This window comes from Podarcis tiliguerta, assembly GCF_965153285.1.
Source record: "Podarcis tiliguerta genome assembly, chromosome: 1".
NCBI classification, from domain to species: Eukaryota; Metazoa; Chordata; class Lepidosauria; order Squamata; family Lacertidae; genus Podarcis; species Podarcis tiliguerta.
Window position 1 is genome coordinate 41,026,103 of NC_139534.1, and position 27,924 is coordinate 41,054,026.

Genomic DNA, 27,924 nt, shown 5'->3' on the forward strand with positions numbered 1-27,924 from the left:
GACTCTGAATGAGCCGCAGAGTCGGCAAGGGCGCGCGTTACTCTTTGGCTGTTCTCTCTCTATGATATGGTGCAGCTCGTCTTCAGATTTTACCTCAGCTTTAGAGGAATCGAATTGTAGCAGCAGTACGTGCAGTATTGAATAGCAGCAATACGTTCAGTATTGTGTCCTGCCGGCTGCTGCCTGGAGGCTTATCTTCTCGGTTCCTTTACTCCTCCTTACCCGCCTTTTCTTTCCCCCTCCAGGGAGGAAAAGGCGGATTTCAGCGCCGCTGTGAAATTTAAGGCGGTCTGATGCGAAAGGGGACAGGTCTGAGCGGCCCATGATATGCTCAATTCAGTGCAGACATTTGCTGTGTTCTGATCCCTTGAATGCTGACACGTGCCCTTTCACTACTCCGGCTGTAGCCCTATGCAGACATGGGGGTAAGCCTGACTGAACGCAGTGGGGTTTACTTACAAAGAAGCATGAATGGGCTTGTATGAATGGGGCTGTAAGTAATGGTGCTGAAGCAGGGAACCGTTCCTTCCTTCCTTGAGATATCCTCCTTCTGCCCACCCAGTTGCTAAGCAGCAGTTTGAGTAGGCAACTGTCAACTGGGCCTCAATGAAAGGAAAGCAGGAGCTTGGAGGAAGGGTTTTATTCGTGAGAATAAGAGAGGGAAAGTGAACACAACAGCTCTGCAAGAGATGTGCTTGTTAACCTAGTCTTTTCTATCCTGAGAGGAGCAGACAAGAGGTGTCCAAAATATAAGTCGAGCAGCAATGTAGTCTCTGACTGAAAGTTCTGGAGGAAGGAAAGGGCCCCTGGGGCCCAAAACCAATGTTACAACGAATCAGCACCCTCATGAAATCACACATTATGCTGGCAGATTTCCTTATCACTCATGTCTGTCCCCCTTTCCTTCCTCCAGAACCTTCAATCAGAGACTGCATTGCTGCTATCTAGGCTTGTGTTTGGGACATAATGCCTCTGGTTCAATTCTCTTTCTCTCACACCAGCCCCCAGTGACATTCATTAAATTTCTCTTAGGCTCTGTGACAGAGTAGGAATCTGATGTACCACGAACATTTGCATGCTCATCAAACCAACAAAAAATTAGATTTAGTAAAAGATATCATCTGCCCTGTTTTGCATTTCTCAGAACTAAAGTGAAAGTAGCCATCCTCCTACTCTGCAAAAGAATGTCAAAGGGAGCCTCCAGCACAAAATTGCTGAACATGATCTTATCAAAGCAAATTAGATTTTGTGTGCTTTAGCCATGACTCAAGATAGTGGCCTCCTATCACACCAAAGGTGTTAATTAACTTAGCAATGCCAGGATGATTGTATTCTCAGGATGATTGCGTTGTCAGGATGATTGTATTATTCGCTGCTGTGAATGGTTGCTTTATATTAGGCTTTATATAGAATTGTCCTGATTGTTCTTTTTACATTTAATTGCATATGATTGCCCCATTCAAAAGGTGGTCACCTTCATGTTAATAGGATCACCTACAGAACAGTATGTAAAATAAGTGCTTAAGAGCAAAGGGGTTCATGGAACAAGTTAGAAGGCATTTAATGAATGCACTGCTATGAAACAATAGACCTACATGCAAATATACTGATAGGTTTCAAATAAAGAATTTCCCCCTCTTCCATGTGTGAAAAAGAGCCATAGATACTCTATTCTATCTGCTGCATATGAATAGAACAAATGTAGCCTTTCTTCATATAGTTGAAGGAGAATGTTTAATAATTCTTCAAAGGTGGTCCTTTCTATACTATATCTTTGCTGAGGAGCTTTGCTGAGTAGGGAGACTTCTGTTACTATAAATACATCCAGCACCTTGTACTTTCATGAGCATTCCTACATGAACTGTGCTCTGTTAAGCACAGCTCAAGAGCCACAATTGTTGTACTGCAGTTCCATGTGAGGAGATGTTTCCTGAAATTCAGAACTGGCCATTTTGAATGCTGCTATAGAAAGTCCCCAAAACATCAAAAACTATAACAAACAATTGATTCTGTAGATAACAAGGGAATCTGCCAGATCTACGCAGTTGAAAGGCTCAGAATGCATACAGCTTGCATGAAGGTGCATGAAGCTTCCAGATGTAAACCATAAATATTATACATACTTTTATTTGAAATTTTCATGGGGATGCATACACGTAAGGATGTAGATACATAATTATACATAAAGACCCAACACTGCGATAAATGTTTATAGTTCTGAGGTTATTCAAACTGCTTTCTGTCAAGATTCAAGAATGCAAGAGCATTGCCAAACTTGAGCTTATCCTGCAACAAAAAGTAAGGAGGCTTTTGAGAGTCTTAACAAATGTTTTGGATACAAATACAGTAATGGCTTGAAAAGAAATTAATATATCTGCACCAGGATTCTTTCCAAACAAATGTCCAGTGGCTTGTTGTATAAAAATGAATTTGAATTATGAAATATAATAAACAGCCAGGGACAGTAGTAGCCAACCATTATTGGTGGTTGTCTCTTCTCAGGAATCTCTCAGCATATGCAGAGGACTCAAGAAAGGGATCAGCTCCTCATTTTTCACTGGGTTTTGCAAACTCCCACAAGCAGTGAAAGGGATTTCGCCCTTCATGCCAGAAGACTTAGAAAGCTGTTAATCCTGCTGGGCACAAGGTAAGCAACTCTTTCCCTCTTGAACCACAAACCCTGCTCTGATTTGGACTACAATTCCCATCAGTCCCAGCCAGTGAAGTTGTGATGGCTGGGACTGATGGAAAGTTTTTTTTAAAAAAAATGTAAGAATACCTTTAGTTCATCATCAAACTCCTCCATGGATTCAATAAGTTTTCCAGGTTCATGTTCTCCCAGTGGAAATGGATAATCTGTTCCCAGCATCACTTTGTCCTGAAAACAGAAATAAGCAGGTGGATAGCATTATTAGCAGCTAATTCAGGGAAGGAAAACCTTTAGTTTTCCAGGCATTGTTAGACTTCAGCTTCCACCACCTGTGACCACTGATCATGCTAGATGGGGCTGACAGGAGTTGGAATCCAACAATAACTTGGGGGGCCAAAAGTTATTTGTCCTTGATTTAAGAGGTGCACATTTTCCAACTTAAGAGTGTCCTATGGGGAGCATTATTATTTTTTCTATATATAAGTGAGGCACATTTTGTTTATTATATCCTAAAACTCTTTGGTTTTTCTTTGTGTGCAAATTGCTAGCCAGAAAAAGAGAGTATATAGTGGGTAAAAGACACCAGGAAGTTGAGAATTGTACAAGATTGTACTATTTACCTCAGAGGGTAAGTGTTTTTGTTGTAGGAGAAACAGTGCAATGAGGTGCACTCCCGAGTAAGTGGATATAGTATATGTGATTGCTTTAACCTATGCTGTTACTGAATGGATGATTAACGAGGAAGAAAGCAAGATTTGGTATTTAAAGAAGGCAACCCCTTTCCTTCCTTCTCCATAGAAAGGCTGTTCTTCCTGTGCAAATTGCTTCCATTGTTATGGGTAGAGAAAGGTGGAGGTTCTGAGGTACTGAAGCTTCTGTGGTCATTTTGGCTCATTCATAAATTAATGAGCTGCCCGTACGGGCCAGTCTTGACAGACTCTAGGGTTGTGCGCCCATCTCACTCAAGAGGCCGGGGGCCAGCACTGTCCGGAGACACTTCCGGGTCACGTGGCCAGCGTGACATCGCTGCTCTGGCGAGCCAGAGCCACACATGGAAACGCCGTTTACCTTCCCACTAGTAAGCGGTCCCTATTTATCTACTTGCACCCGGGGGTGCTTTCGAACTGCTAGGTTGGCAGGCGCTGGGACCGAACAACGGGAGCGCACCCCGCCGCGGGGATTCGAACCGCCGACCTTTCGATCAGCAAACCCTAGGCGCTGAGGCTTTTACCCACAGCGCCACCCGCGTCCCATTCATAAATTATGTCCTGTGTTAAAGTAGAGGGAGGGAAAAGTAAAGTTATGACAAAAGAGGTAGGTGTATGGAGTGATCCATCATGCCATAGCCATTTGTTTCCTTCTTACTGAGAAATGAATACAAACTGACACTTAAATAAAACAAACCCTGCCTCTTTTAGATATCACATTTACTCAGTTTTCAGTTGTCTCTGTGGTGCTCCAAGTACTGCCACTGAGCCTAACCTGCCTCACAGGGTTAATAAAATGAGATTTCCTTATTTATGCAATTTTGAGTTCCTTGGAGAAAGAAAGACAGACATATGTTCTAAACACATCTTAGAAAAAAAACAATCAAACAACACAGTCACTGATATCAGAACAAATGCCCAAAGCATTGATTCTGAAGGAAATTCTGGAGGCTGTGTACAAAAATATTTTCCCCTCTGCCAAATGTCTCCAGCAGGTGTCACCATGGGGTTTCTGAAAGAAACACTTCAATCTTAACACAGTTATGTCAAAGCACAGGCCCACTGCAATCTGCCTTGTGTCTTTTGGAAGCTATTGTAAAGCATGAAGGAAGAGATGTATGCCATAGATGACAAAGGAAATATTGGGCGCAAAGGTTTTGGAAATCTGTGATTGGCCAAGATCTTTTACATGTGTCTACTATATATAGCCATGTGACTCCTCAACCATGTACAGTATAAAGTAAAAAAGTCTGTTATGTAAAGTATATGTAAAGTACATGCCCTTAGGGGATTTAGATGCTCTTTCTCTTACGATTCTAAGCTTGGAACTGTGTTTTATGGTAACATATATAATAACATATACCTTAATGCTCAGAATAACAAATCCACCAGCTGAGTCCGCTGATGTTCTAGAAATAGATATCAGAGCAAACAGGGTGCTGGAAAATATTGTTACTTTCAAAAGTCATTGCCTTACATGGTTTCTAAAAGAGTTCAGTGAAGGTCAGTAGAGAAACAAATTACACCCTGTTGGGCCAAAGGAAGAGAATATGTAACTTAGGTCTCCACAGTCTGTTGCACAGCCACTTTTCTCATAGTCTGATATCATATCCAGCATGGGGCCAAAATGCATGCTGGTAATCAGTGCCTTTTTTGAGGGGGTGAGGGTTACAAATGAGGTGCCAGTCCTCATACCTGGATAAATGTGACATGGGTGTCTGCACAAACTGGCTGGAGGGAATTCATTTCCCCTTAGCTGTGCACTATTTTTGATGTAAAACATTACCTTCACCTGGCCCTGCTTTATACATAATGGTGCTGTCCTGCCATATCTTACCAGGCCCTCTCCTTGAGCTGATAGGCCAATGTGGCCTTCCTGGACACCACCCTACGGTTGCATAGGTACCTATTTATCTACCTGCACTGGCATGCTTTCGAACTGCTGGCTTGGCAGAAGGGTTGCAGATACAGGCATGGGTGGAAGAGATGGCGGGGCCAAAGGAAATGGGTAGTGATATATGAGTTTTGTTCCTCCCCTGAGACAGGAGCAAGGGAGGAAAGACAGAATGTACCAGAAGCTGAGGGAGAAATGGTGCTGGCTGGAATCCCCTCTGTTCCCTTCCCTGCTGTCTCCCAGGACCAGGAGGGGCTTGAGGAGACAGGCACAGTGACAACTCCTGTGTTGAAGGAGTCACAGGTTGTTTGCCCTTGTGCTGTTGGAGGAGGGCACTTAAGTTTGGGGTTGAGGGCTGGCCACCCACGACTCCATCAGTCCAGTCTGGAGCATAAGCTCAGGGAGGGGCTCCAGCTGCTTAGCCACCAGAAGTGTGTGTATGCATATTTGGTGCACCAGTGGAGCTACTAGAAGTTCATGCTTTGTCAGTAAAGAATTAAACTCCCGGTCATTTGTCCTCTTTGGGCTGGGTATGCTCAGGACAGCTGATGATTTCTTTCTTTGCAATGGCCTGCATAAGTTTTGATTGTGTGCTCAGATACTGAATGTTGAAGGTATCTAATTTCATTCCAGCTAGCTGTATAAATTCATCAGTGAGAGATAGAAGTAAATGTGGAAAATTTTACAAGACAGTCCACGGTGTCTGGAGATTTTCTGAAAGTTGCATTGATTCCACTGGGGAAAAGTCTCACAAAGCTGCTGAATATTAAAATAACCTTCAAAATTAAAACAATTCAGATACAATTTGTTGGAGTGTGATTAGTGGTGCCTCAGCATCTCCTACCTGACAGTATAAAAGTCAGACAGTATCAAATCTCCAAAGAGCCTAGCGCCTAAGCAAAAATTAGCCACAGTTAAAGAGCTAGCTTAATCCATGTTGTATCAGCTTTTGTTAATATCATTGTTGATGTGTTTTATTTTTAGCATCGTTTGCTGGTAAAATACTCAGCAAGTAAAAAAGGTGGAACTGGATCAATCAAATGCATTTATTAAGTATCAACAACTAGGTTTTTATTGGTGAATAAGGACAGAACAGGTCAAAAGGCCAGGGTCTAGATCAAGTGGACTGCTGGCATGTTCAAGTATCACTTCTCATATTTGTGATCTCTGAATTAGGGAAATGAATAGGCCGGGCAACCTTGAAAAGCACCAGCAAAATGCCACCATTTTCTCTCTGGCATGCCCTAATGCTGAATCTTCCTTCTAATCCACCTTCCTTCTAATCAACCTGGAAAGTTAAAAGACTGGGGCATGTTAGAGAGAGGGTGACTGTACTTCCTTCATTATTTGTGTGTCTCAATTTGACCCTTCTCAGATATTTATTACTGTCCCTGGAGGAAGATGGGCAATACGTAATCATTTCAAGTATACCAAGAAGATGAGTTTTTATTCTCTTCCCAGGTAACCCCTGTCTCACCAGTCTTTTTGCTGCTCATTCTTCTCCTATTCCCTGGGCAAAGGAAGAGTCAATCTAAGGGTGTGCCAAAGCGTAGAGGCCCTGGCTTCTGTCTCTTCCTTTCCGTTTACAACCCAGGAGAAAGGAAGGCAAGAGAGAAGGGATGTTTAGCATCTAGGAAAGGTGGCCCCCATCCCTTTGCTTCCATGTCATGGCAAGTATTTCTCTTCTCATCCTGCTCCTTCTTGCTATCAGGGAAATTGTCTGAATGTTGTTGTTTTTAAGTGTAAATAGGAGGCGTGAGCCCCCTCATCTGATGTGTGATGGAGAAAGAGAGGCTTTAATCCTTTGCTCCCCGCCCCCTTCCTGCCATTTGCATTAGGAAGGAAATTCCCATTTGCACCAACAGGAGCTTTCCTACTAAGGCAAATATCAGATATGGGGGCCCTTTTCAAACTGGGAACACAGCAGGGCCCAAAGGATTAAAGCCTGTCCCCCCACCCCACTATCTGTCATGGTCCCAATCCATATTAGGATGGGGGGCTATGCCTACTATTTACATCACATCTAGTTTTCTCTTCAGTGTGAAAGACTCAAGTGAAGGAGAGAGAGCTTAATTGCAGTCTTTGGTTAAACACCATCTCACTCACCTTTCCTATTACATCCGTTAGCATCTTCAGTGCACATGCATCATGAACAAGTGAATCTGTGTAGAATGAACCAAGGTATTTCTTTGGATCAATGTTATTATCTACTGCACACAAGTCAGGCCGCACATTGAATCCATGGGAAATGCGCCCCACTGTATAAGGGAAAGAGCCACCTAAAAAGAAAGATGTGTTGTAAATTACTTTGCCTGAATGAATATATCTAGGAGTACCATTAAACATTATGAAATGATATAGACATTGCTGATATATTCAAGTTGGGGATTGAATCTGGGACTTTCTGCATATGGAATGCACATGCAGTGATCCCTGCCTCCCCATCCACATTCCTAACAGCTATTTCCTGTATTGACCTTGAAATGTCTAATCTGGCTCTATACCTGGAGTGCTGCCCTTGCCTCTACCATGCCTTAGCCACCCCCAGCTGAATGAACCTAAGCGTGTAATGCCCAGTAGCTTAAATGGGCTGACTTTGAGTAGGGCTAGTGTTGAATTACCACCCCATGACTAGTGTGTGTTGGGGCAAAGAGTTGTATACTGATGATTTCTGTGTGTCCTCCAGCCTTCCTGCTCTCAGATACTTACCTCCATGGGCAAAGCAAACTCTTAGCTTGGGAAACAATTCAAATACCCCTCCCATAATCATGGAGCAAATAGCGATGGTTGTTTCCGAGGGCATTCCTAATAGCAAGAAAGAGTTATTAATTATTTCTACGGTACTTATGCATAATAGTTTTTAAAGAAAGATTATCACAATTATTGTGAAATCCACTGTGTATAATTGAAGAACTGATACTCCAACTTGACTTTACCAGGTCCCTGATTCATATTTTACCAGTAACACCTAAGAAAAGATGACATATGCTATAACATGATCACACAAAGAGTTTCCTTGCTCGCTTTCCACTTTATTAGCAGCTACTTGCCAGGAAAATGAGTGTGATGGTGTCATGTCACATAGATGTTCCTGAGAGATGTGAATCAGAAACACAGATTAGGGGCCACAAGACACCCCTACATTGTTATTGTTGTTTCTTTTAATTTATATACAGCTTACATGCCTTATCAAGTGATTGATAAGTATTACAACCATTATAAAATTGTCACACATACTGTAGTTAAATACACAATAAAAAGCCTGCTAAAAGCACAACAATTAAAAAAGTTAAAAGGGCAATTAAAACAATTAGATCAGAAAGTTACAGTTCAGAGGAATACTTGTCTAAGTATGTTAGTCACACTCAAAGTAGATCTATTGAAATTGATGGGCGTGACTAATTTAAGTTCAAAGGAGGAATTCAACACCATGTTCTTCTTCTTGTTCAATCAGCATTTGGCTTGCAGATGGAGCGATCCCCCTCTCCTCTCCTCACCTGCTGTTCTAAGGGTTCTCCAACACACACCCGAGCCAATTTCAGGGGACATTGGGGAGGAAAAGGGAGGAACCCCAATTGTGGAAGTGGAAGTCCTTACAAAGGGCTTATGCTGATGGGCCTCATTAGTTGAATCCCACCCAGTGAGTCTACTCTGACTAAAACTTAGTTGGAAACAACACGACAGCTGTAATTTGATAGGGTCCCCTATCACATTGATAATGAACCCACATTGCATGGAGTCTCTCTGCACCAGAGAAGTCACTTCCAAGAATGTGCAGTGTGACAGATGTGGAACCTTCCCGTATGAAAGTCTACTCCAGTCTTTCCTTTCTGTTCTTCAGATATTTGATTCCCAACTCCCATGAGCCCCACTCAGAATAGAGATGATGGGAGTTGTAGTTCAAAATATCTGGAGGGCACTAGGTTGGGGAAGGCTTGCCTGCTCCATATGGGTGTGAGCCATTCTAATACATTGTGGTGACCATGTAGAGCTGCTGCTATACAGAAGAATGGTGCTTTGTTGCCCCTTGAGATAATTAGATAATACATTGTTGTATGAATGCATATGATGAGTTTACACAACATATGTATGTATTTTTCTGTTTTTATACTGTAAACCACTCTGTGATCCTCAGGTGAAGGGTGGTATATAAATTCAATTTAAAAAAAATCTATATGGGGAACAGAAATCTGCCTGCTTCATTGACTTCTTCCCCTCCCCTTGCCTATTCATCTCTCTCAACTTGGGATGATGTTGTAATACTGTGCAATGCTGATATTTCACCGCTAGGTACTTAAAATAAAAACAAATTAATAGGTGCAGCTATGGTGCACTGCTCAGTGCCAGTTATAAGCAAGCAAGTTAAAAGGTAGCATCATTTTCCTGATAAGGTTTTGTTACAAGTACAGCACTTAGCCTGTTTACATACACATTGCCATATCCTCAAGAGTAACACTACAGAACTTTTTTCATTTATAAAAAGTGGAAAGAATTCCCAACTGGCTTGAGAGAAGTTTTATCAGCACCTTTAGGGAACCTTGGTACCTGGGGTTATAGTCCTCTGCTTCCATCTTCAATGGTTACAACCAAGGATTTTTCCTCCCCTGAATCTTCCCTAATAGCTGGAGTGCTGTGCCATATATATGTGTCTCTCTTCCAATTAATGGGAATAAGGTTGCCCATAAGGAAGAGTGAATGGACAATATGCTTTTAATTTTTTTTTAAAGCAATCGAGCAGGCCAGGCCAGGCCAGGCCACAGGTGGCTCAGCAACTGCTCTCTCAACTCTCACTCATTCCCCTTTCCACCTCCCTTCATTTTCTGCCTGTGATACTCTTTTTCCAGCAAATCACTGGCCCTGGAAGTTGGAATCAAGCCCTGTATTGACTACCTTCACCCACAGGAAGTACAGATTATCATATCAATGACTGGCTGGTTGCAAATAATCCCCATGGAAGACAGAAAGAGAGATGACAATTCTGTTTAAAAATAGCTGATCTTCTCATCGCTACTTTTATTCTTGAAAAGAAATTTTATTTTCATTTGAGGGAGAATGAACAATGTAGTATAAACAAAGAGCTATGGCAGAGAAGGCAGATATGCTTCTGCTTCTGTAAAGATATTCAAAACATTAGGAGTATCTTAAGATGTGGCAGGAGACATTTGGTCCCATGTGGGCTTAAATAGAAAAAAATATTGAAGACCCATGTGGAGTAAAAGGGGGGAGGGAGTTTGAGATCATAGTGCTATTGAGATTGAATCTTGAGATCTGACAAAGCTAACAATTTTCTATCATGTGTTAATTACAAGCAGCTTATTCCTATCTGCAATGTCTTTTGTGACTTCCGATGGGGAAAACGGGAAGCAAAAGCGATTTATGCACCTTCATTTCATGCTTCCAAGTAGCATCCAAGGTGGTAACATACTTATTCAAGGATAATACACAATCTATGCTTCAGTTATCTCATAATGGTGGGTGTGGGGGTGTAAATTGCCACAATTTGCCACCACCCAGAGGCATGTGGCAGCAAGGCATTACATATGTGGAAATTTCTATATCCCCCCTTTCAGTAGTTCTCAGGGTGATAGTTAAAGCCATTTTAAGAGGACTGCTGTATTAGTTAAAGCCATTTTAAGAGGACTGCTGTATTAGGGAACTTAGAACAATCAACGGCATCCTGATTAAAGCCCCTTGATGCAAACTTCATGGATATGAATGAATTTAAGGAACTATAAGAAAAGTTGTGCAAATCTTCCTTGTACATTTTCAGGTGTGTCCCCTGCATTATTTCATTTATAGCCCACTTTTCCCCATCTCCATTTTATCCCTATAAAAAACCCCTGTGAGATAGGTTGGGCTCAGAGATGGCGAATAGCCAAATGTCATGCAGGGAGTTTCAGGTTGAGTGAGAATTTGAACTTGGGTCTGACACCCTGACTACTATGCCAAATTGGCTCATTGCTGTTACTCACAAACAAAATGAATGTATTTTAAGAATTGTAAGCGCTACTGACCTACGAGCCAGGGAAGCCAGTATTTAGACATCCTTCCATCTGTCTGCATGTCCCAGGGATGCACAAAGAGGCAGCAGTTTAATTGTTCAGCAGCCTTAAAATTAGAGGCAGTAGGGAAGAGTTTATTAAAAAGTCAACCAAAAATATGACATTTCAAGTAATACAATTGCCAATGTTTCAACGTAAGAGTCTGGTATTTTTATAACACAAGAGTAAAACATCTAAGAGCAATAATCATAGAATCTTATAAATGCAGAAATTTAAGGGATCCTATGGTCATCAAGTCAAACCCTCTGCAATGCAGGAATCTCAACTAAAGAATTCAGTCTCAGTTGCTCACATGAAATTCCTCACTCATGCTTCTGTGGACTGAGGACAGAAAGCACAGTCATGTTTCAGCCCAACCTACCTCACAGGGTTGTTGTGAAGATATGAAAGGGTGCTGGGGTGGGGTAGAAAGAGATATACTGTTTCCTGAGCTCCTTGGAGGAAGGTTGTGATAAAAATATAACAAATAATTGCTAGTCTTAAAAGGTAAAGGTACCCCTGCCCGTACGGGCCAGTCTTGACAGACTCTAGGGTTGTGCGCCCATCTCACTTAAGAGGCCGGGGGCCAGCGCTGTCTGGAGACACTTCCGGGTCACATGGCCAGCGTGACAAGCTGCATCTGGCGAGCCAGAGCTGCACACGGAACGCCGTTTACCTTCCCGCTAGTAAGCGGTCCCTATTTATCTACTTGCACCCGGGAGTGCTTTCGAACTGCTAGGTTGGCAGGCGCTGGGACCGCATGATGGGAGCGCACCCCGCCGCGGGGATTCGAACCGCCAACCTTTTGATCGGCAAGCCCTAGGCGCTGAGGTTTTTACCCAGGAGGATCTATAAGTCAGTTAATGGGCTTCTCCAATGGGCTGGAATCGCCATCAGCCAGTGCCTGAGTCCACTTGCAGCATTTACATGTACATACATGTACTATCCCCTTTCTCCTTTTCTTATTAATTTCCATCTTGTCTTCATTTATATTGTGACCCTTTAGGTAGGTACAGGCCCTTTTAAAAATTCTGTGTGAAGCACTTCAATTATTTTAAGTGCAAAATGAATGATTCCTTGTTATTATTAGTAGCATTAAGAATTTTATATGGGAGTAACCCTTGTTCATGATTCAGAATCATGGCATGGACTTCCATACCTGGTCTCCTGATTAAGTTGTTATGTCAGGGTACACAGCATTTACATGTACAGGAACTACCAAGTTCATAGCATCTACATACACAGGTCCACCAGCATCTGCACTTGGTCCCTGTTGTCTTCCAGGTTCAATTCACAGCACTGTGCTGGTTATCATTTTTAGAACTCCAATCGCTCTAAGCTTCAACATACGTGAGACTCTACTACTATCTCCATTTATGATCCCATTCCTACATGCTTCCCTTCTTCCTCGGTGAAAGATAAGATGATATCTGTCGTTTACAGCTCATCTAGACTTCCACATCTCCTTTAGGGAAGTTTTTAATGTTTGATGTTTTATTCTGTTTTTAATCTGTTGGTAGCTGCCCAGGGTGGCTGGGGAAACCCAGCCAGATGGACAGGGTATAAATAATAAAATTTACTATTATTATTATTATTATTATTATTATTATTATTATTATTAACAAGGGAATGTCTACTCACAGCATAGACTGGAAAGAGTTCTGGGGCATTCAGGTTCCAGTTGTTGATATGAGATCCTATCTGCACACCAGGAAATCCAAGCTCTTTCACACAACGATGCAATTCCTTCACCGCCAGGTCTGGAGCTTGCATGGGGAGGGTGCCAAGGCCAATAAACCTCTTTGGGAACTTCTTCACAGTAGTGGCTAAGTCATTATTTAAAAATTGGCACAAGTCTAGAGTATCCTTTGGTTTGGCCTGGTAAGAATCATTAAAGGAAGAAAGAATTAACATGTGGTTTTCAAATTGGGAGAGAAACTAAAGTTGGTTGTGTAAATAACCTTTAGGTGGAGTCTCAAAGAACAGTGCATATGCAGAACTCTAGAATTAAGTCCCTTTGCTTTACAGAACAACTAAACAGGATAGCTTAGCTAGGAACCTATGGTCTCTTAGCAGGACAATTAAGAAGAAAAAAGGAGCACAAACACTAGAGATGGTGAACTTTTCCTTTGATGAGGCACCAATCCACGAAAACAACCTAATGCACCATACACACAAAGTACAACCTGGAAAACACACAGATACTACAAAATTCTTTGCAACTGCTACTGTTGTGTAACACACAGCAATCATCCAGAAAATGAGATGCTTCCCTACACACAGGAATTCAACTCCTTATACACACACACACTGCTAATTAGTTAAAGGCCTGCTGGGGCAGCAATATATATATATATATATATATATATATATGCTTTCGTAGATTTTCACGGGTACAGGAATGCAGGTTTTGGTGTCCTCGGGTGTCTTCCCGTGTAAAAGTTGGGGTGTCTAGGCGACGTTTCGACGAGGTCTCACTCGTCATCTTCAGGCTGGTGCTTTCGGCTTCTTGTTACTGGAACAGAGCAGGATCTCAGTGTTTGAGTTCCTATAAATACTGTTGAGGAGGTGTGGTGTATAGCCTCCAATGTTCTGGGCAGAGAGGAGGTTCCCAGGCTAGTGTGCCTTTTCTTCTTTTGTTCCTTAATTACTTGAGGGATATCTTGAGTGATTTCTTGAGTGATTTCCTGAATCCCACTTAGGTGGGTCATTAGGTGTGGATTAGTTGCTAAAGCCTTCGTGTCTTGAACTCTTGAACTTTGTGAAGAGTTTTTCTGAGAAGATGGCTGTACTGCACTTGGTTGTGCTCTGGCTTGGCTTCGTGTATAGGGGCGAGCTGTGGTTTTGTGGCCTGTGCCAGCCAGATCTGTGTAGGGATTGCAGGGGGGTGCAGCATCCGGAGGTGCCACCCTGGTTTGGCTACTGGATGGTGTCTGTAATTTATCTGTGGAGAGGGTCTGGGTTTGGGTTTGGTGTGGTTGATTGGTGATGGCGTTCTGTGTGCCTCTGGATCTGGTGTCAGATTTTGTGGGGAGGGCTAATTTCCAGATGTCTGGCAAGCGGGATGTGTCGTCACGCTTGTTCATGTTGTGAGGGTGTTTCTCTATCTCGATGGCTTCCATGATTATTCTCTTGTGGTGATGTTCCATGTTAAAGAGCAATTTGGAATCTGCAAAATTAATTTCGTGTCCTGTTTCTTTCATGTGTTGGAAAAGAGAGGAAGTTTTTTCTTCTTTTTTGACGGCATTCTTGTGTTCTGCGATACGTGCATTTATTCGTCTGTTTGTTTGTCCAATGTACGTGGCTGGGCAGACTTTGCAGGGTGTTTCATAAACCCCTTGGTTTTCCAACTGAATTTTATCCTTGGGGTTTCTGAGGATATTGGCTATTTTTTGGTTGGTGCAAAAGGCTGTTTTGATATTGTGTTTATGGAGGATTTTGCTAATTTTATCTGTAGTGCCCTTGATATAAGGAAGGAGGGCTATGCCATTGTTTTCTTCTGTGTCTTGGTTTTTGGGGGGTGTTTCTTTTTGGATTAGCTTCGTAACCCTGTTTTGCTGGTATCCATTGGCAATTAACACATTTGAGAGATTCTGTAACTCAGTTGTCAAGTGGTCTTCGTCAGCCAGGCGTTTGGTTCTGGAGATGAGAGTCTTGGCTACGGAGTTTATTTGTGCAGGGTGGTGGTGTGATTGTGCATGTAAGTAGCGGTTGGTGTGTGTTTTTTTCCGGTAGATAGTGTGTCCTAGGGAGCCATCAGGTTTTTTGTAGATTAGGACGTCAAGGAAGGGAAGTTGGTTGTTGGCTTCTATTTCCATAGTGAATTGTATTTTGGGGTGTAGGCTGTTGAGATGTGTGAGGAAGCTATCCAGTTTTTCCTTCCCGTGTGGCCAAATTACAAAGGTGTCGTCAACATATCTGAGCCAAAGTTTGGGTTTGTGTTCTGACTTGTCTAAAGCATTGGTTTCAAAGTGTTCCATGTACAGGTTAGCGATGACCGGTGAGAGGGGTGATCCCATAGGTGCTCCTTCTATCTGTTTGTATCTTTGTCCATTGTGGATGAAGTACGTGTTGGTTAGGCAGTGGTTGGTCAGGTCCAAGATGTATTCGGGGGGATTGTATTTGTTTTGAATGGCTGTCAAGGCTTCATTAATGGGCACTTGTGTGAAGAGAGATACAACATCGAAGCTCACAAGTAGGTCATTGGGTTGTAGGTTTTGCTTCTTTATTGTTTCTATGAACTGGAAGGAGTTTGGAACGTGTGAAGAGATGGATTCTGCATAGGGCTGAAGTTGCTTGGCGAGAAATTTAGCGAGATTTTGTAGAGGTGAGCCTATGGAGCTGACTATTGGTCTGAGTGGTGTTCCTTCTTTGTGTATCTTGGGGAGGCCGTAGAGTTTGGGGCATCTGGATGATTTTTCTCTGGGGATGATTCTTAGCTGGATTTCTTCACTGATAGGAGAGGCTTTTATTTTGGATTTGGTGGTTTTTTCCAGATAGGTGGTGGGATCTGTTTTTATAGGTTGGTAGGTAGGGTCTTGGAGTAGATTTGATAGTTTTGCTTGGTAGTCCGATGTGTTCATCACAACAGTGGCATTACCTTTGTCTGCTGGGAGAATGATTATGTTGTTGTCTTTCCTCAGGTTGGTGAGTGCTTTCTGTTCTTCTTTGTGTAAATTGCTTCTGGGTGGTTTGCTGGAGCAGAGGATGTTGGTGACTTCAAGTCTGATTTTATTGGCTTCATCTGGATTGATTTTGGTTAGGCTAGCTTCGACTCCGCATATGATGTTTTCCGTGGGGATGCGTCTCGGGGCGACTGCAAAGTTGAAACCTTTGGAGAGTACTTTGGTTTCAGTTGAGGTGAGGATCCTGTCTGATATGTTATGTACTGTTTGTTTCATGGGTTGTTGTGGAGGGTGGCTGGGCTTCTGGCGTTTCTCTAGTTTGTGGAGTTTGTTGGTGTGTGTGTCTGTCTTGTGTGAGGTCTCCGTTTCAGCTCTCCAGACGGCTCCGTTTCAGCTCTCCAGCTCTCTTTAACATGGAACATCACCACAAGAGAATAATCATGGAAGCCATCGAGATAGAGAAACACCCTCACAACATGAACAAGCGTGACGACACATCCCGCTTGCCAGACATCTGGAAATTAGCCCTCCCCACAAAATCTGACACCAGATCCAGAGGCACACAGAACGCCATCACCAATCAACCACACCAGACCCAAACCCAGACCCTCTCCACAGATAAATTACAGACACCATCCAGTAGCCAAACCAGGGTGGCACCTCCGGATGCTGCACCCCCCTGCAATCCCTACACAGATCTGGCTGGCACAGGCCACAAAACCACAGCTCGCCCCTATACACGAAGCCAAGCCAGAGCACAACCAAGTGCAGTACAGCCATCTTCTCAGAAAAACTCTTCACAAAGTTCAAGAGTTCAAGACACGAAGGCTTTAGCAACTAATCCACACCTAATGACCCACCTAAGTGGGATTCAGGAAATCACTCAAGAAATCACTCAAGATATCCCTCAAGTAATTAAGGAACAAAAGAAGAAAAGGCACACTAGCCTGGGAACCTCCTCTCTGCCCAGAACATTGGAGGCTATACACCACACCTCCTCAACAGTATTTATAGGAACTCAAACACTGAGATCCTGCTCTGTTCCAGTAACAAGAAGCCGAAAGCACCAGCCTGAAGATGACGAGTGAGACCTCGTCGAAACGTCGCCTAGACACCCCAACTTTTACACGGGAAGACACCCGAGGACACCAAAACCTGCATATATATATATATATATATATATATGATAGGCCCCACCCCTTTTCAGTGCAGGAGGTCATGGGTTGAAACTCTGGATGTGATTTTCCGCTAGATGTAGTACCAAATACAAAAGCTCTTTAGCCCCCACCATAATTGGAGCAGATGCCTGCGTTTTTACTGTTGCTCTTTGATGCCTCTGAAAGCACTTTTGCACAAGTAGAACAAAAATGGAACCTGAATGGCAAATGCTAAATTCCATTCTATCACCTAGAAGCTTCAGCCCTCACTGGACACATTGCCCATCTGGCTCTAAGAATTTATTCACAATCATGTAGGTTGGGAGAAGCCAATATTAAAATGAAAGTTAAGCTTTAGTATTAGAGTAAAGCAACTAATTTTGTTGTAACGAGCAATATTCAGATATGTTATTAATAATTAACTTCCATCCATTATCAATATATCTGAGAAATAAGACAAATATATCCCGCTTTATACACAATTATTTATAATCCATCAGACCTCATCTGTACAATGACATCTGTTGACATTCTTTAGTTTCCTGAGCCTTCTCCCATTGCAAAGTATCTGATTAATCAGAAGGATTTCTGCCTTCCTTTTTGCATGTGGAGTTCATGGTTGCTTGATTTTTACGATACAAAAATGCTGTAGTTCTTTTCCTTGACTTACCCAGTAACTAAACATGACAGGAACTGTAGAAAGGGCCTGGACAGTGACTCCTGTAGAACAAAATTAGTAAAAGTTGTTTTATAAATGCCATTAAATAATTTTTTAAAAAATAAGCAAACTATTCCAGAGTAGTTTGTTTATGAGCAATGAGACTTCTCTAGGACTACTGGGGGGGGGAACAGTTTTGGGATTGTTTTCTTCACCACATAGCAATCAACTACTTTAGAAATACTGTAAACTTGAACCTGTTTTCCTGGAGGGAGGCAATTAATGAATATTTTTGAAAAATAATCCACTACAAGTGAATGGCTCTTCAAGAGGAACACTTGAACTGTTGTTACTTTGGTGCTTCCAGGTTTGAATGTAGATGGAAATTTATCGGTGCATTTCTGTAGTAATATATTTTGCAGTCTGCTTTAGCTCTTCTTACTCAACAAAAATGCAGTATATATTCTGAAAATCAATTGTTAATGCTTTGCAAAAGCATCTTTTAAGAGCTACTGTTGCCATACTGGACATCTGCATAGTACACATCCATACTGATAGTACCTGATTGGTTCATCTGTTTAATCCGAACCTCTGGATCCCAACAATTCTCTTGGATAACTCTGAAAAGTTTCCCATCTTTCATCATTTTGGCTTCCCTCTGTAAAAAATGGGGAACAGTTATTAAGGTAAATGTTATTATATTTCCTTTTAAAGGAATATTTTCATGTATTTCCTGTCTGTTATTTATTAATCTAGTACCCAACGCCTTTTGCTGACCTGATCTTTTTAACATAACAGCAGTTTACTGTGACACATAGGTAATGCTAGAAAACTGGGGCCATATGGCAGGAATCCATGCTGTATTTAATTTCCATGATTGTGATGGATCATAAGGGTGAGCTAAATGCAGGGTAGCCAATTTGACACCCTACAGATGTTGCTGGACTACAGCTCCCATCACTTGAAGTTGCGGCTGATAGAAGTTTTTAATTTATTAATTTTATATCCTGCTCTCCTTCCCAAAGGGGCCTAGACTCTTCATTTGTTTAAAAAACACACACTATTAAAACACATTTTAAAACGGTTTATAATGTAAAAAAATTTTAAGAAAAGATATAGCAAAGCCATGTGTCTGTAAATTGTAGTTCATAATATATGGACGATACTACTTCGGCTATTCTTGGACTAAATATATTTATTTATTTTAAAAAACTTCATAGCTCTTAATCAACAAAAACATCTAAGAGGTTTACATAAAAAATATAAAATACTCCATTAAAAATAAAGATAAAATCAAATGTTAAAATGTAAATAAAAACAGCAGTTTCAAACCAAATATCTGTATTATAATTACACATTATGTATTACACATTACAAATTCACGTCCAGTTAGGCTTCCTTAAACAAAGAAGTTTTAGCGGGTGTTGAAAGCAATACAGTACAGCAATTCTGCCTGCCTAAAAAGTAATCTGCACCTTCACAACTTTGTGTTTTGACCCAGTGGGTTTCTTGCAAGTTCTTAATAAAGCCATGAGACCAAGGACATTTTAAACCTTGAATATGTTACTAGCCTCATACATCATGCATAACAACTGATAAATATTTTAAAACCTCAATTCTACCCCCACCCCCCCAAATTTCATTGTGACTATATTTTGGCAGGCTCCTGGAATGACTTGGCAGCTGCGTCACAATTCAAGAAAATTGCTCCAAATATCACAAGCTATAATTACAGTGCCGCCATCTGATTCCTCTGGCAAATATAGTTCAAGAATTTATTTTCCAAAGTGCCAGGAGGGAAGAACTTAAGCATATATTCCTACAGAGTATGGATATATGAGTCCTCTGTTGACTTTTACATAACAGGCACCAAACGGTTTAGAGAAGATGGAAATGACCTGGTGGAATCAAGCATCTTGTTGTATAAAAATAGATGATGGGGATTCATTTTGTTATGATCAGTGGGAATATTTTTTTGGTATGCACAGTAAGTTGTGCGGTTCTTTGGCTGGCAGATTGTTATATGGAATCATTGCAGTACTGAAGCAATACTAAAAAGACTATAATTTCTCTAGGGGTTCTCCTTTAAACCCTCATAAATAAATGCCGACTGTAGCAAGAGAAATAATAGCCTTTCCAATGGCCTGAAGGGTTATGCTATGAGATGGAATCTCCAATGAGCAATGTCCTAATTAAAAACAGTGGCTCCCCCACTCCATCTGCATTAGTGATGTGCAGACTATAGCAAGCCCAATGCAGAATGAAAACAAATCTGCTTAGTTCAATTAGATGGACGGAGGTAGCTCTTTCCTCATTAAAAGGTGTGGGCTTAAATCACATAGTCATTCTATCATCAGCATGAACACACATGACCCAGATATATTTAATACAAGCATTTATTTGCTGGATCTGTAGTTAAAATTAATTTGGAGCTGATTCTCAGAGGCTTTGCAGTTAATTATTCGACACACATGGATCCAGAGAAAATTAGTTTTCCATTGCAAGCTACGACTGCCACACTGAGTTCTTCATAAAGTTAATCTAAGGCTTCCTTTCTTGATGCTAAATCTTTGTTTTATAACATAAACAGTGGGTTATATTACAGTGTTTCCCAACATCTATTGATATTGACTTCCATAAATTCTAGCAAAAAACAAGAAAATACAATTTTAGTCAGATGATGATGAAACTGAACCTCAATATATGCCTGTTGGGGTTTTTTTTTTTTTTTTTTCATAAAATGTTTTGAGGAAATAATACATGATATAGTAAAGCTGAAGCAAAGTGTGTTTTTCTTTTTTCATTTTAATGTTGTGTGATGGGAGATGGTAACTGCTACCTAAGGGAAAACAAGCTTCCCTTGATGTGGTAAGCCTGAGCTCTCACCACATAGCAGTGCATTCCAATGAAATAATTACTGAATGAAAAATGATGTGGTCAAGGCACCCTATGGTGGCTTTACCAAGCCAAAAAAATAAATAAAGCTAGTAACTCAAATTACCTTTAACCAAAAAAAGTAACTCTGTAATATATCAAATGGAAAACCTAAAACATAAACCTTCCCAAGGATTGAGAGTCTTGGAAGCCCTGCTCTAAGCTGCCTCACCTTCTGAAGCGACAGGAGCCAGTTGCCTGAGAAATAGGGCAAGTTGGTGCCTTCTCTTCCATGTACAGAAGTCAAGCAGACCGGTGGCTGATCACTTCAGCACTTGTGAGCGGACAGCATCCTCCACTGTACAAGCAGTATGCTTGTTTAGGGCAGTGTTTTTCAACCACTGTTCCGCGGCACACTAGTGTGCCGCAAGATGTTGCCTGGTGTGCCCACTAGGCGGGCACCGGACTGTGTCCTGGGTATGGGGGGGTTTGACCCCACCCTCGGCCAGCAGGGGCGCCGATTGGCGCTCCTCAGGGGGACACCCTCCACTTTTCTGATGTCCGGGCTGTGATTGGTCCAGACTCCAGCCTGGACCTATCACAGTAGGACATCATCTTCTGACTTCCTTCCTGCCCGAGCACAGTGTGCGCAGCAGTGGAGAGAAGAAGACGTCGCGACTCAAGTCACCAGGAGGACCGGAGAAGTTGTCATTTTATTTCTCTTCAGTCTCCACTGAATGCCTTGACTGGGTTAGGGACCCTTATAGCTCAGCATCAGTTGGTGGAAAGGACATGACTTTACAGGAGCAGGAGAAACTAACTGAAAAGAGACAAAATCGTGGTTTCAAGCTAAGATTTGCTGATCTACCTTTGGACAGTTTTTGGTTGGATACTGCCAAGGAGTTCCCCCTTCTGGCAAACAAAGCTATTTTGACATTGCTCCCATTTTCCACTACATATCTGTGTGAGATGAGCTTTTCAAGCATGATTGCTATAAAAACTAAATACAGAGAGAGACTGAGAGCTGTTGACGAAGAGCTGTTGTGTGTGTCTTTCTTCGATTCCAGCCAGAATATCAGCTTTGTGTTCAGCCAAACAGGCCCAGGTTGCGCACTGAATAAAGTATTTTATAATTTTTCATATTTCTGTTTACTTACTATTTCATAATAAAGTAATTATAAAATACTTTCTTTGTGTTTATTTGATTCCTATTCAAGAGAATTACTTTATATATAGTCAATACAGGCACAGAGTTAAATTTTTTAACATTTTCTAATGGTGGTGTGTCTCGTGATTTTTTTCATGAAACAAGTGTGCCTTTGCCCAAAAAAGGTTGAAAAACACTGGTTTAGGGTGCACAAAACCAGTTGTGAGAGCTCTTTGCCCTCATATCCCTGAAGTGAAGACTCATGATGAGACATGTGTTTGGTGTAAAATAATGACTGTAAAAATATCTGCAGCAAAGTGTCCACCACCATAAACACTAACAGGCATAGAGTTTGCACAGGAATGGGGGGGACGGGACGGACAACAACAACTCCACATGCCTTTATCTTACAGGGTTGGAGGGTCAAAGCCATCTGAGGGTGGTGCTTCCCCTATAAAGGCAGCTACTACCCTCACCCCATTGGCCACTGCAGTGGTGTGACTCCTTGCACCACTACCTTCATGCAAGGAGTGAGCCCCAGAGCCTTTCTCTGACTATGGGATGGGTGGGGCAAATGTAGCCTCCATGGTGGAGCAGCCATCTTCTAACACTGTACCTTCACTCCCCAGCATTTACCTCATGAATGCTGAATATTATGATTAACAGACAAGGTATTTTTAATTAGCAATATGTTCTTTATCCAGTACATTCTTTTAACACTTGATTGTTATGGAGATCACTAAATTGCTGTCACTGCATCTTAGGTATAAATAATAAAAAATAACATTTTTTAAAGCTGCTGTTTCAGGTGTTTAACCTTACAAAATTATTATAAGACAACTGTATCTGATTTCCAGAGAGGCAGAAATATAGGCCAGCTTTTAGGTCATGTACAATAATTTTTCATTCTACTGAGGTGATGGCAAATTTGAGATGTGATCCTTGAGCTTGTTAAAAGTTGCTTTTCAGAGGGAATGAGCTTTAGGCAGTGGTTGTTATGGAGACATGAAGAAAATGATTCAGACAAAGATTCAGAGGGCAAAAGTGAAGAAAGCAAAATTCTTAAAAGGTTTCCAGAGTTTGGGATATTGTATTTGTTCAGATCTATACAATGGTTCTTATTTTTTCCACAGTTACTTTTGGGGCAAACTGAAAAGGGCATCATTTCACTTTTTCTCTATATAATAACTCTAAATAACCATGGGTTATTTAAAAACCATGTGAGTTTTTAACTGCTCCTTAGTCCTTTGCTTTTTAGCTAAGAGCTGTGGGATTTCCCCTCTCTGTACATATTATTTAATCAGAATTTTCTCTCCGCAGGCTTCAGTTTACAGGCAGTGTAGGAATGGCCTTGAAGTAATTACTTACTCCTGGGAAGCAGAAATGAGCTAATGAGCTTGCTTGAGGCCAGATTAATTTCATTTAAAATGGGTTGGACTGAGTTCAGGACCTGGACCTCCATTAAATATTTTGTGAATGGAACAAATCAGGTATAGGAAAGGGTTTGCATGTACAGAAAGGTGTCATTGCTCATGTCATGACTTCCATTAAAATAAGGCACAGTAACATGTTATGGATGAGAGAGTTAGTTGGTCAAAGTGCCTTCCCTCCAGATATACGTATATTTTCTGTCTTTCAGGCACACTAAGTAGACAAACATATTCTTGCAATTTTCACCATTCAGTTTGCTAAGTGCCACATGGCTCGTGTCCATAACACCACCTGGTTTTGTAAATGTGTACGGTATTTGTACATATTTCTCAATATAAACAGTTTGAAAGATAACATGTGTTCGTGAACTGGTGGTCACTGACCATGACCGAGGCATTGATGTCATAGTAGATGGCTTGATGAAGATGTTTTGACCCAGTGTGCAACAGCTGTGAGAAAGGCAAATTCCATGCTTGGAAACCACCGATATCCCATTATACAAATCTATGTTGTAATCACATTTGGAATACTGTGCCCTGTTCTGACTGCCTTACCTCAAAAATAATATTATAGAGTTGGAAGATTCAGGACAGATAAAATAAAGTACCTCTTCATAGTTAAACTATGGAACTTGCTTCCACGGGAGGCAGTGATGGCCACCAGTTTGGATGACCTTAAAAGAGGATTAGACAAATTCATGGAGGATTAGGCTATTAATGGCTACTTACTGAAAAGTGCTTTTGTGTTCAGGTCCTACTTGAAGGTTTCCCACAGGCATCTGGGTGGCCACTGTGAGGTGCAGGGCTAGATGGGTCATTGCCTGATTCAGCAGACTCTTCTTATGTTCTTATGTGTGAGAGAGTGAGCTTTCAAATTTATATTTGATAAAGGACAGCCAAAAGAAGGTACACCTCCATACAGGACCTAATTAATTAATAGGATTCATTGTCACAATATGGGGTAGTCAGTATAATGGAGGATCAGTCTATTAGTTAAGTTCTGAATCAGTATCATTTTTCAATACCTCAACTGGAAGGGGCATCAGCAGTAGAGGGCTGTTGCCTTCATGTGTTGCTTGTGGGCTTCCCGGAAGCATATGGCTGGCCACTGTGAAAAATCTGAAGCTGAATTTGATGAATCTTTGGACTAATTCAGTAGGGTTTATTCATATAGATTTTTCCATAATTTTAATATGTATTCCTAGATAATTTTGTATTCATGGGTCACATAGGTGAGAAACACAGCTTACCTCACAATGTTCCTCCAGCTGAATCCATCCACCATAGCCATATCTCTAGGAGGAGAAGTATACATATGGTTAAATCCATAGCCATTGAAACAGGAGTTAAGGATATCATGTGAAGAACTATTCTGACTAGAGCCAAATTGTGACCATAGGGATGTAGGGCTATTTTGGGGGTTTCCAAAAATTTCTCTTAGCTATGGAGCGCTGTTTCGAATATATGGCTACTTAACAAATGTTAAGTCAATAATAGAGTGGTTGCACATTTATATCTGTTGTGTTCAGGCTCTGTTTATGTAGTCTAGGAGGCAGCCAGCCCTTATTAGAAATAGAGTGCTGAACTAGCTGAACATTAGACTAGACCTGATGGACTGGATCTCTTAGGACTAGTCTTCCAATGCTTAAGGTAGCTTCCAGCAGAATAAATAATTAACAAACAAAAACATGTTGAAAGCAATAATCTATGGGTTCTACCCACAGCAATTTAATTGCACTTGGGTCCCATTGCAATTGTGACTTGGGCTGCAATCCTAACCCCATTTACTTGTGACTAAAGTCCACTTCTATTGGATTCAGTACTACTTCCTTTTGATGACACATGGTTAGGATTGTGTTCTAATGGAACCTACTGCAATTGAACCTTGTTAAGGTTCTAGCACAATGAGTAAACAGTTAAGGTTATAGCACAATGAGTGCAGTAATGACCAGCACAAGAGCTGCAATGCTTTGCTCCAATGCTGGGGTCAAAAACACCAACAACCACTGACCCTGTTTTATTGATATAGAAGGTGACACGAGGACAGAGGGCCTTTTCATTACTGGATAAAAGCAGCCCATGGTGGCATAAAAGACAGGAAATCTGCACTTTTCCTCCCAGAACCTCAAGGTGGCATACATAGTTCTCCCCATCCTCATTTTATCTTCACAACAATCCTGTGAAGTAGGTGGGACTTATTCCCAAGTATGTGTGCATTTAATGCTAAGCCTTTATTATGAAACCAGGAGTAAAATCTTGGGTTTGTGATAAAAAAAATAAAAATCTGCTGAGCTGTAATTAGTTAATCATTAGTGTAGGCATATATTGATTCTCCCTTTCAGCCTCTATGCTTCAGAAGCGGGGTGAAGGTCACCTTCTTTTATTAATATTTAAAGAGCAGAGAAAAGCTTCAAATACACAAGTGAAATGTCCATTGATTCTCCCAGAGAGGTTTAAAACTCTTCTAATATCCGGGGGTTGGGGATTGCAGATGAAAGAAAGGCAGCTTTCTTTTATTTCAAAGATTATTGGGTTTGAAATATCTCATTATGAGAGACTGAAAGAGTACTCTGAAATAGCCAATAACTAGTTCACATAGAGGCAACTTTAATGCATCTGCATGAATAACCTGGCACAAAACCTGCAATTTTTGTTTTCCATTGATGTCAAACTGTACTTTGCATGGACTATCCCCCGCAACACCCCTCTGCAGAATCAAGTTCTTTTTGCAAGTGATGTGCTTATGCACTGATTACCACCAGTTTAAGATTAAGTTGGTATGTTAGTAAAAAGAGTTACCCAACTCTTAGTTCATAGTGTACCCAATCAAAGTACTGTTTTAATGTGAACTTCTCAGTTTTGCTGAAAATAACTAAAGACCAGATATAGACCCCAGAAACAGTCAAATGATAGGTTGAAATAAATAGTTTGACTGATAGATTGGAAGAGGAACAGGGGGAGTGCATCTCTATTATTCTTCCTTGATCGCTCAGTTGCTTTTAATGCCATTGACCATAGTATCCTTCTGAGCCAACTTAGTGGGCTGGGCATTTTCTAGGGGACCACAGCTATATACATCTAAGACATTCAGAAGTATGTCTTGTTGAGTTCAGTGAGGTTTACTCCCTCCCAGGTAAGTGTCATTTCCTGCAGCATTGTGTATGCTACTGGGTTGTTTAATAACCCAGTGCAAGTAGCACAAATTCTCAAACTTTTGTTTTTTTCTAATGCTGAGTGGTATCCAGTCTAAGTCACACTGTGATTAGACCAATTGACATTAATGGGCTTAGCTATTTAACTTCAGTAATATCAATGGGATTACTTCAAGTAGGACAAATACTAGATATCACCCAATATAACGATATTTGATTTATTCTGATAAATTAACTAGCTCTATGCATTTAAATACATTGGCTGCAATGCTAGATATATTTGCTAGGGAGTAAGTCCCACTGAGCCTATGAGTCCCATGCTGGCCACATGACCCGGATGCTGTACGCCGGCTCCCTCGGCCAATAAAGCGAGATGAGTGCCGCAATCCCAGAGTCGGCCACGACTGGACCTAATGGTCAGGGGTCCCTTTACCTTTATAGGTCCCACTGAATGGTAGCACTTCTGAATAAAAATGCTTAGGATTGCACCGTATACTAATAACTCAATGATGCCTTCAGTGGATGAAGAAAGATGCCAATGAGGGGTATGTTCACATTACAGCTTACTCTGCATCCAGAGTGCTCCCACTGCTAGTTTTACAAGCTGCATACACATAACTTCGGCCACAGTACCGATCGTGTAGTTTATTGAGAAACTCTTCTTTGATGCATTTCCCCCCCTCAAACCAGCTTCAATCTGACTAGAAAACATAAGCTGCATTCAGTTCATACTTAAGCAGGGTCTGTATTTGTGATACAGCCATCATGTAGGTGCAGATGGCAACTTAGTTAATTAGAATTCTGGGTTGTTGTTTTTCCAGGGTTGGGGAAACCAAAAAGGCCATGCGTGTGAAGACATCTCCATCCCCTTTCCAAAAGTGCAACACTGCAAATGTGGCTTGAAACAAGGGGTGGGGGATGGGGGGTGGGAGAAGACAACCTCACTGAACACTATCCAAACCCACTGTGTTTTGATTCACAGCAATGCAGCTGAAAACTTTATATTTTTATTAAAAGGTGAAAAAGAAAAGGGACATTTTCCTGTCAGAATTTTTTTAAAAAACAACACACAGAGAACCCTGTCTGCTTTACCCAGCAACTACCAGAACATCTTTGTTTAATGGATTCAAATTAATGGAATAGTCAAAATGCCCTCTGGCAAACGCTAGGGGGCCAGGAGCATTTGGAGCTTAAGATCAGTCATCTTCTTCTTTAAGAGTTCAGCCTAAAAAAATATACCCAGAAGGGAGTTCTCAAAGCCCAGAAGTATGAGAGATAAAGCTCAGCTGAAAACATTCATAGCAATCAGAAGCAATACTTGTACCTAGAGCTTTTGTACCAAATATCCAGTCTAGCTATTACCTGTTTTAGATCAGGCCACTCCTTAGGCAGAATGTGACTATGAATGTCAATTTTCATTTCTGTAGGTTCACCTGAAGATTAGTTTCAACAAAGGCTTGCCCCCGATAAACTTAATTGTGCTTTTGTACTGCCTGCCCTTGGAGTAGTAGTTTTTCATTAACTTAAATTGGTGTTCAAGTCCTCCCACTAACCTATCAGGCTACAGTAACCAATCAGATAGCCAGTAT

General features: G+C 41.3%; 1 protein-coding gene and 2 long non-coding RNA genes across 5 annotated transcripts; 2 read left to right on the top strand and 1 right to left on the bottom strand.

Moving 5' to 3' along the window:
• Nucleotides 1–142: 142 nt before the first annotated feature.
• Nucleotides 143–6,078, top strand: LOC310665042. 3 transcript variants are annotated; one of them, XR_014505158.1, is made up of 3 exons: nt 143–425; nt 2,503–2,647; nt 5,885–6,078. It is a non-coding gene; the product is annotated as an uncharacterized lncRNA (long non-coding RNA). The 3 variants fall into 3 exon arrangements; XR_014505159.1 differs by lacking the exon at nt 5,885–6,078 and adding an exon at nt 4,353–4,861; XR_014505160.1 differs by lacking the exon at nt 5,885–6,078 and adding an exon at nt 3,449–3,516.
• On the bottom strand, nt 2,112–27,823 carry ACMSD (aminocarboxymuconate semialdehyde decarboxylase). Its single transcript, XM_083413027.1, has 10 exons — nt 27,698–27,823; nt 24,434–24,478; nt 18,294–18,390; nt 17,745–17,794; nt 12,934–13,170; nt 11,266–11,359; nt 7,961–8,056; nt 7,358–7,530; nt 2,780–2,878; nt 2,112–2,286 (listed from the first exon to the last, which is right to left on the bottom strand). The coding sequence occupies exons 1-10, from the start codon at nt 27,752–27,754 to the stop codon at nt 2,224–2,226; spliced, it is 1,011 nt and encodes a 336-aa protein (XP_083269153.1). The 5' UTR covers nt 27,755–27,823; the 3' UTR covers nt 2,112–2,223.
• On the top strand, nt 21,074–21,791 carry LOC310665493. The gene is made up of 2 exons (XR_014505501.1): nt 21,074–21,646; nt 21,678–21,791. It is a non-coding gene; the product is annotated as an uncharacterized lncRNA (long non-coding RNA).
• Nucleotides 27,824–27,924: the final 101 nt, after the last annotated feature.